This window comes from Lycium ferocissimum, chromosome 3 (assembly GCF_029784015.1).
Source record: "Lycium ferocissimum isolate CSIRO_LF1 chromosome 3, AGI_CSIRO_Lferr_CH_V1, whole genome shotgun sequence".
Lineage (NCBI taxonomy): Eukaryota > Viridiplantae > Streptophyta > Magnoliopsida > Solanales > Solanaceae > Lycium > Lycium ferocissimum.
In genome coordinates this window covers 6,646,898-6,656,581 of record NC_081344.1, presented here as the reverse complement: position 1 = coordinate 6,656,581, position 9,684 = coordinate 6,646,898, and the positions used below count along the sequence as shown (strand labels likewise).

The 9,684-nt window shown below is 35.5% G+C and overlaps 1 protein-coding gene across 3 annotated transcripts; it reads left to right on the top strand.

The window, feature by feature from the left end:
• Positions 1-34: 34 nt before the first annotated feature.
• On the top strand, positions 35-9,129 carry LOC132049485 (protein fluG-like). Of its 3 annotated transcripts, XM_059440316.1 has the most exons (16): positions 35-177; positions 250-355; positions 562-730; positions 859-954; positions 1,138-1,186; positions 1,923-2,194; positions 3,810-3,982; positions 4,845-4,965; positions 5,033-5,085; positions 5,177-5,306; positions 6,390-6,411; positions 6,493-6,535; positions 7,120-7,338; positions 7,521-7,750; positions 8,202-8,359; positions 8,919-9,129. In XM_059440316.1, the coding sequence occupies exons 2-16, from the start codon at positions 300-302 to the stop codon at positions 8,982-8,984; spliced, it is 1,857 nt and encodes a 618-aa protein (XP_059296299.1). In that variant the 5' UTR covers positions 35-177; positions 250-299; the 3' UTR covers positions 8,985-9,129. The 3 variants fall into 3 exon arrangements, with proteins under 3 accessions (XP_059296299.1, XP_059296298.1, XP_059296297.1); XM_059440315.1 differs by having other exon boundaries at positions 574-730; positions 6,390-6,535; XM_059440314.1 differs by having other exon boundaries at positions 6,390-6,535.
• Positions 9,130-9,684: the final 555 nt, after the last annotated feature.

Genomic DNA, 9,684 nt, shown 5'->3' with positions numbered 1-9,684 from the left:
AAGCATTTTTACTAGATCATAACGAGTCATGTTCCTGAGGTTTTTCCTGATCGTTAAATACAGAAGCTGATAAAGTTATTGCCTTTAAAAGTATAGTTGCATACCGCACTGGCCTTGCAATTAATACAGAAGTCACTGTAAAGGAAGCTGAAGAAGGCCTGCGTGAAGTTTTATCTGGTGAGTGTTGCAAGACTTGGGGCTGTAGTGCATTATGATTGAGCAGGTAATTATAAGTTTCTTCCTTTCCAGGCGGGAATGCAGTCCGAATCTCAAACAAGAGTTTCCTTGATTATATCTTCATGCATGCTTTGGTGGTGGCTCAAAGTTATGACTTGCCAATGCAGATAGACACAGGGTAACTAAAGAAATGTTTTGAAGTAGATAGCTTGACCTCCTGGTCTTTCTAGCTTCTCTAATTTTTTTATCAAATCAACATTCTTTGAGTTGCATGTTATTTTTCTTATTTAAAATTAAAAGTAAATGAAAGATATATCATATATGCAATTTGTTTTTCCTTTATTGCTAAAATCTTCCGTTCCTTAAAGGTGACTTTGTTTTAAGTTTTGATTTCAGTTTTGGAGAAAAGGATCTGGATCTGAGGCTAGCGAATCCCCTTAATCTTCGAAATCTTCTTGAGGATAAGAGATTCACTAAGAACCGGTTAGTGCTTTTGCACGTGTCCTACCCGTTCTCAAAGGAAGCTTCATATCTGGCTTCTGTGTACCCTCAAGTAAGATCTTTATCTGAAACTATTAACATGTAGGACTGATGTTATGACACAGCTTCTGCTAGCTATTCTGTATTACCTGCTGTTTTTACCTTGTGTCTCCCTAACAGGGCCACTCTCTGTTATTACAGGTCTATCTTGATTTTGGGTTAGCAATTCCCAAACTTCGCTATCATGGGATGATATCCTCAGTGAAAGAACTCATGGATATTGCCCCAGTGAATAAGGTTGTTCATATTCTTAAAGATACATCCAAATATTACCAGACCTTGTTCGAAATATTTAACGAAGTACATTTCGAATTGACGCTGCAGAGTGCCATATTCTTTGTTGACTACTCTTTCAGAACCTTCGCAACTGCATCATTTAAAGAGTGGACATTTTCCTATCTAATGTTTGGATATTAACAGGTTATGTTCAGCACAGATGGCTTCGCATTTGCTGAAAGCTTTTATCTAGGTCTGGCCTGAATTGTTCTTATCTTGTATCTTTGGTGCATGGCATGACAAGCTTTTGTACCTATTGCTTTTTGGAAAGATAATAAAGCGTTTTGATTCAGCCTATCTGAAATACCTATTATAAATTTGTCTTGCTAAGAAGTACAAACACTACCAGAATGTCACGTCTTGTCCACACTTTGTCAGCTTGCTGCATCACTCTAGATGGCGTTTGGACAGTAGAGAATACATGTTTGATACCATTTGACTTCCACACCTTTGTCTGATGTTTAATTGCCCAACATGTGTGTCCTTTGCTTATCCTGAATATCTATACTCGCTAGGATATGTTAATTTTTTTTTCTTTTACGATGTAAGGTCAAACTCGGGGTAAGATTTTTTTATTGAGTAAGAACATTATAGAAGGAAGAAAGATATACCAAGAATCTAATCCTAAGGTAAATTATGTATACAGACTTTTGATGACAGATAATGTTTAAAAAAATGTCTGCAACACAATTATTTTTCAGAATTTGGCACAAATACGTTATATTTTGTTGTTCTTGTATAGAGATATAAACAAACAAAATATCTTTTCTACATGTCCATCTCCTTGCTCCTAACTGAATTCATACGGCGTACAAACTTGAATTTGCCAACCAACAATATGCACCTCAAGATACGTAGCTAAGTGAGGTACTCAGCTTGTATCTTCTTTCAAAATTTAATTGGTACAATCTGGATCATTTCTCATGCAGGTGCACAGATAGCACGTGAAGTGGTATTCTCTGTTCTGCGTGATGCATGTATTGATGGTGACCTTTCAATTCCAGAAGCTCTTGCAGTGGTTAAAGATATTTTTGCAGAAACTGCAAAGCAGTTCTACAAACTTGATGTTTCTTCAAGATATTCTGATGTAGAACCTCATCATTTATCAACTTCCTTCCAAAAGGAACAGAACGACTTCCTGACGGATGTTACACTTGTCCGCGTTATGTGGATAGATTTCTCTGGACAGCATAGATGTCGTGTAAGTTGTATCTTATGTTTTATGATTACGAATTATTTAATGATATTCAAATGAGTCTGACAGCACAAATCTTTGTTCAGTTTGACAAGGAATCTGAAGTATTTTAGTTAAGTCTATCAACACCAAAAAGAAGCCTTTATTGGGAAATTAGCTTAAGAGTACCATATCCTTGCATCACGTCAAAGGACCTATACATTTGACAAAAGATTTAACTTGCATACGCTGATGTTAGTTACCATATCTTTTAAGTAGTAACCCATATTCATTGGCGAATGTGGTCACTTTTAATTTTATCTAATCTTGTATGACCAAACATACATACTCAGCATATTTCCACGGCACTCATGTTGTGGATATGTTGGACTTTAGCAGCTCAACATTACCTTCCATATGACCTTGCTCGTCTTATAACTGTTATATGGAACTTACCTTTCATATTGGTAGGCATCCTTCTACAACATAACACCCCGATAGCTCTTCTGTATTTCAAAAATTTGATTTCGATTCTATATGTAACATCTTTATTATCATTCCATTATCCTCGAACAACGAGCCTAGATATCTAATTTTTTGCATTTAGGCACCACAATCCGAATTAATCTCACTTCAACTTCACTCTTTTTATACTCACCAAACTTACAATGCATATATTCAATCTTACTTCTACCTATTCTAAAACCCTTACTTTCTAGAGTGCTTCTCCATAATTCAAGCTTTTGTTAACACCTCTGCTTGTTTCAACAATTAGCATAATATTGTCAGCAAGTAGCATACACCATGGATCCTATCATATACTGTGTTGATTAGCTCATTCTAAACTAGGGTAAACAAGTACAGGCTCAATGTCGACTGCTGGTGTAAACCCACGGCTATTGTAACTCCTTTGTATCTCCTACTACTGTTCTCATGCCAGTGGCAGCTCCTTCAAGAAATAGAGAAGCTCTCAGACATACTGCTTAGAGAATTTTTAATGTGAACAACAAGAAACAGGTCAAAGGTTGTCACTGTGAATTTTCAAAACACAAATTACTACACAACTAGGAAATTGACGCCTGTTTTATTAAAGATCCATTTTTTTTGGTGAAACTTGAGAAATTGATTCTCTGAAACGTCAACATTCAGCTATATCATATTTTTTACTCAACAAGCTCCCTGATATTTTTTCCACTCTCTACAAATAGAGGGTGTCGTCCTGCAATTACGTAGTCCGGAACTCTGGATAGCTTGGTGTCTGCTTCTCTTTATAAATTTTGATATATGATTGGAAAGTTCATTCAAAGAAGACCCTAATGGATTATTTCAATATTTGTGTGAATGTATTCTTGTTTCCTGTGGTGATTTGTAGAGTTACTATTACATTATTTGAACATTTCTTCTCGGAAGGCACTGCTGCTTATTTTGAATTTGCAATTGACACAAGTAATGCTATTGGATATTTCGGATACCAAACATTGGCAATTGTATATGATGTTTTATTCACGTCATAGCAGCCATTCGTTGCTATATTTTTCAGGATTTTTTATTACCTTCACTACATGATGTTGGACATTAAATGGTGTTTCCCTGATCTATCAAAGTGGATTGAATTTGTTAATTTCTTGTGCATCACGTACAGGTTATTCCACAACAGCGGTTCTATAGTTCTGTGAAAAAACATGGTTTGGGCTTAACTGTTGAATGTATGGGATTCACTTCAATATGTGATGATGTCGCAGATGATACATGGCTTCCCCCTTCGGGTGAGGTCAGAACTGTTCCAGATTTATCAACCAAACGCAGAGTCCCATGGTACTGCTTGGCAACCTATGCATTAATGCTCAATATACTCCATTGTTTTTAGCTTATGTATGCTGTAGGTTGTCTTTATAATTTCCTCCGACAATGCAAGCGTCAGTGGCTGACTCCACGGCTCGAACCCGTGAGCTGTAGGACACACAGAGACAACTTTACCATTGCTCCAAGGCTCTCCTTCATAATATTTTTTAATATAGTACTGAAATCATGTGGATAAAGTAAAAGGGGACAAATAAAGAATTATCAAGAGCAAATTTGAATGTCATTCACCCCAACAATTTCTCCTTTTTTCCGAATTTTCAGTGTTCTCAACTTCTAGGTCTTGAAACTTTAAGCCAGTTCTGTTAGACTGTACTTGTTTTCAGTCGATCAAGGTTTCATTATCACTAGCTCCGCTGCCTCCCCAGTTTATTCCTTCCAATTTATGTGGTATACATTCCATCCAACTCAATGATGGAAGACCTGTCTTTTAAATTAAGGAAAACTGATACAGCTCTTTAATGAGTCATGTGACATACTCTTGTAGGTTTTCTACTTTTTGGCATACTTACTTTATACAGGCGTGTTTTGCCCTTCATTTAATAAAACTTTATTACTTTATAAAAAATGTCCTGTGATACACTTTGAGAACGTGTAGGAAAAAGACAGAATATCAAACTTTTCTGTAGTTGAGTTGTCTAAAATAAACATGCTGATCTGTATCTTCTTCTGTGTTCTAACTCGTATGTGATAAACAAATGGAACTTGGCGTGGCAGCCATTCAATTGAATTATGGAGTTTCTCTGCGACTTGGTCTTGTTTTGTTGTTTCCCGAGCAGAAACATTTAATCATGTTTATGTGCACCTTTTGATCCAGGGCAAAGCACCAAGAAATGGTTTTGGCTGACATGTTAACTGAACCTGGTAGAGCATGGCAATATTGTCCAAGAGATGTGCTTCGCAGATACTCTAAAATTATAGAAGATGACTATGGCTTGGTATGTTTTAACATCTTTTGCCCAAGAGTTGAAAACTTATTGTTCTAACATGTATCTACTTGTTCAGGTCATGACGGTAGGCGTTGAAGTTGAATTTTACATTATGAAGACCATATTAAAGTATGTCAAGAAAGTTTCCGATAATAATTTGTATTTGGAGTTCCTCATCTGTAATTTGTTATACCAACGATATATAACTAAAACTACACAGGGATGGCAAAGAAGAACTGCGACCATTGGACAGGACCCCTTACTGCTCTACAGCAGCAATTGATGCTGCGTCCTCAGTACTTGACGAGATTGTTGCTTGTCTGCAGTCCTTGAATATGACAGTTGAACAGGTAAGATTCCATTTCCTTGAGTATTTACTTGGAAATCTGATGTTTCTTAATTGGTTGCCAGTACTGCAGCTACTGGGAGATTTTAGCATGCATTTGCTCTTTTAGTTCCAGGGAAATGCTTGACGCCTATTTCTTTGTATAGCCCAACCAAGGAACTCATGCAACATTCATACTACTATTACCTGTGCTTCTAAAACTATTCTTACTTTAAGTAAAGATTTAATCTCAAGATTGCAGTAAGTATGAGGGATTTTACCAAATAATTCTTGCTTTGCGGGACATATATGACTAAGCAATGTTAAAGATGAGGAAAAAACTTGCTTCACTTTTTCTGTATTAGTTAATTGAAGTATGTAACAACTTATTTTCGTTTATAAAATGAACATTTTCAGAAAAATAAGCAGCATATGATTGTATTAATCATGAAAACATTTTTTTTTATCTTACTCTTGTTAATGCTCTCAATATGTTTTTTGGTCTTTGAATTGTCTTTATTGTTAGTAAAGTGATGAGAGTCTCCTCAATCACTTAAACTAATTTTTTAACTTTAAGAAGTCATTTATCTTTTCCATTCACCTTTCATATACTAAGAATTACTTCTGATAGATCACCTTTCCCCGAGAAGAAGAGGTGAAAGGAAAGTGTTGGTATCTCTTTGTTTATCTACCAATGAGCATGGATAGTCTATATCTAACACGATGACATGTTCGCTTTCTGTCATGGTTTACATGGATCATTACTTCATGAACAACATCAACCACCTCTAATCCTAGCCCCAGATCTAAGGGGAAAAGTTTTAAGAAAAAGGGAAAGAGAAAAGAGAAGGAATAGAAGGAAAAAGAATTAAATGATTTAAGTATGTTCCTATTCATAGTTCCACTGATATATTAAGTATGTTCCTATTCATAGTTCCACAGAAATAATTGAACCATGGCATTACGTTGTCCAAAAATATAAACTGCTCATTTTTTGCCCTTTTACCTAGAAATTAGACATACATAGCCATTAGTATATTTTATTATCTCCTATTTTACAATTCAACAAAGGCAGCTTCCTTTGATGTTGTTGCCTTCAAATTTACAGGTACATTCAGAAGCTGGGAAAGGTCAGTTTGAAATTGTCATGGGATACACCGATGCTCTTACACAAGCTAACAACTTAGTTTATACACATGAAATCATTAAAGGAATTGCAAGGAAACATGGGCTGGTGGCAACTTTTATTCCAAAGTAAGTAGCAGATTCCCCCTCCATATATTTTCTGCAATTTTCCATTTTACTTGTTGATCTGGATATGCTTTTGCTTCCTTTAGAGTGCCACAGAAGATTTGTTGTCCTTTCTGCATTCTCTAATTTCTGTTTATTAATACCTATCTTTCCTTTTGAAACATGAATATGAAGCATAACTTATTCATCTTATACCTAGACCATTTCTTACTTCGATCGTACATTCTGTAATATTCATGTAGTTTGAGCTCAAGTTATAGTTGAATTGTTGTTTCTTTTACTTCATTGACTTGATGAAAATGTGGTGACCCAGTGTAGTGTCGTTGGTGCAGAATCAAGAAATATAAGTGATGTTCCTTTTGCACTATTTGCTAAATTTACTTCTGATGATAAACTTACTTGTGAAGTAATTTCTCAATCGCAATGCACGTTTTCTTTCGGAGATTGCTGTCAGGCTCCTATCTCTATTTTTATTTTTATTTTTATTTTTTAGGAAAGAAACCTTAAGTCTTAAAATTTCTGTGCATGAGTTATTGTCAGGGACCTAATCCTCTCCATAAATGACCTTTTGTTCATTTTTTTTCTAGGTATTCTCCAGATGGAAGTTATAGAGATGAACTAAGTGCACATGACGCTGGCAGTGGATCACATGTGCACATCAGTTTGTCCAAGAATGGAGAAAATGTTTTTACGGCATCTGGTGATTATAATCGGTATGGGATGTCCAAGTTTGGAGAATCATTCATGGCTGGCGTGTTAGGTCATGTTCGCTCCATATGTGTATTTACTTGCCCACTTCCTAATAGGTAAGAGATCTTCTATCAATCTCAGTGTCCTACTTCCTTAGTAAGGGCACCATGCCGAATAGTCTTTTTCAGATTCTTTTTGTATATTATGCTATTATTTCCTTAAAGGGTTCAAGCAAAAGCTACCTTTTGTAGATAATGTTCTGTTTATTCAAAGTTTAACTTTTATTTTTTGCATGCAGTTATGAGCGCTTTGAAAATAAGGCATGGAATGGACTATTTCTCTGCTGGGGGCCAGAAACCAAAGAGTTAACAATGAGAACCTGTAGCCCTCCTGGTACAGATGGTGTTGTAACCAATTTTGAATTGAGAACATTTGATGGATGTGCAAACCCACCCTTGGGTCTTGCTTCTTTAATAGTTGCAGGGCTAGATGGCTTGCGGCATAATTTAAAAATTCCAGATCCAGTAGGTACGTTAGATGATCTTTTAGCTGCTATGTTTCTACTATTATTCTAAACATCTATTAGCTTTTTAAAGTTTTTTTCCTCCACCTTTATGCTTAAATGCACATTATTTTCTGCTGCTGATAGTTCATGATAGGACGCAGGGAAAATGAGAATGACCTCTTTATTTAACTGTTATTTATAATTATTTTGCGCTGATGTTAGGCGCCAGTGTATGATACTGTGCATCACACCCAAAACAGGTTTGTTTAGTATTAAAATTACTTTCATCTATAGCATAGAGGATTAAGCCTTATAATAAACTCAGGAGAAAAGGAAGAAGAAAAATAATGACAAGGGATTCTGTTACCTTATTGAGGCATCTGAAATGCGAAACCGATAACTTTAATTCTGTGGCTGAGGTGAGATTTCCTGCATTGTTATCTGACATTCCAGTTATTTTCGTTTGTGTAACAGAGCCAACAGACTATAATATCTTTGATTACAACGATGACAATGAGGATACAAGATTGCCTTCATCTCTTAGTTGCTCTATAATACATATATTTTCAGATGAATGGTTTTTAGAAACGCTGGGTGAAAACTTTTTGAAATCCAGAAGAGGAATTTGCGGGGTAAGTTCTCAAATTATGCGTCTTTTTTCTGCATGTCATGGATATGTCTGCCACATTTCCTCCTCTTTTGGGTGCATAATTTGATATGATCACAAAATTGCTAAAAGTAAGCATAGCTAAGAACTTTGTTCCTTTGCTAACTTCAAGCAAATCTATCTCTAACAATAAGGAATAGCAAAATGGATAAGATCACATCTTCTTACTATGGTAATCTGTCATGCTTTAAATCTTTTTCCTTCCAATCTAAGTATTGGCGCAAGTGCACGATACCCAATTTCGAGACCACCATTTAAGTTATACCCACATCGAGTAAAATTTTGTAAGTCTACCACTTAGGAACAACTTCAGACAAAGTTTCATATGGCTTAAGTTCAAGTGGATGTAACTTTATTAGACACTGCATGTATGAACTTATTCCAAAGTGGGTAGACGTGCAAAAGAATTTAAAAAGTCGGTAGAGATTAAATAGCAGTGTCCAAAATAGGGTACCAGCGAAACTTTCTACGTATTTGCATTTTTCGATTAGCAATTTTGCTAAGGATGATTAGCTCTCTTGCAGGATGAGATCAAAGCCTACTGTGAATGTGAAGGGGACCCATTTGGCGAGGTTATGTACAAGTTTTAGGTTGATCATGTGTGTCTGTGAGATCAGGATGGTCTATAATATTGTTTAATTACCACATTTGAATAAATTTTTCAGTCATTTGTCTTTTGCTTCATCTAATTATGCACTTGTTTTATTAAAAGACATGAGTAATTTTAGCTCCTCACCTTGTGTTTAACTTTTAATTATGTTTCTTTTCAGTAGAGGTTCATGAGAGCTTAATCATCTCTAATATGTTCTACATCCTTTTGGTGGGATCAAATTCTGAGTTTTTGGAATTACCCATATTAGAAATGTGAGTTGCAAAATATTGAACATTCAATAGTTTCTTGAGAAGGAAATGATCTTCTATGACACAAAAGTTTAATCTGACATTGGAAAACCTTTCTCTTCATCCTTAGCGTGTTATAGACCAAATAGGAGAGCCCAATCCAAAAGACTAATCTGATACGTGGGAGAGCTTGTTTAGCTTATAAACCCATTAATATTTCTTTCTTTAACCGATGAGGAACAATTGACAGATAACATCTGACCGAAATAATCATGACATTGTCATCGTTATGAGAATATTGTTGAAGCAGTATATGAGTGCAAAATGTTTCTCCTTGTTCTCGGTTTTCTTTTTCAATGTTCCTCTTAATATATGTATTTCTGGAACTAAATTCTTTTTATGACATTATCATCGTTAAGTTTAATTTGCATAATCGTGAATTATGATGTG

Bases quoted from the DNA above. Each gene is read 5' to 3' on its own strand.
- LOC132049485 (XM_059440314.1), top strand. From the start codon at position 300: ATGCATGCTTTGGTGGTGGCTCAAAGTTATGACTTGCCAATGCAGATA. The intron at 356-561 runs GTAACTAAAGAA...CTTTGTTTTAAG, and splicing joins CCAATGCAGATAGACACAGG to TTTTGATTTCAGTTTTGGAG. The intron at 731-858 runs GTAAGATCTTTA...CTGTTATTACAG, and splicing joins TGGCTTCTGTGTACCCTCAA to GTCTATCTTGATTTTGGGTT.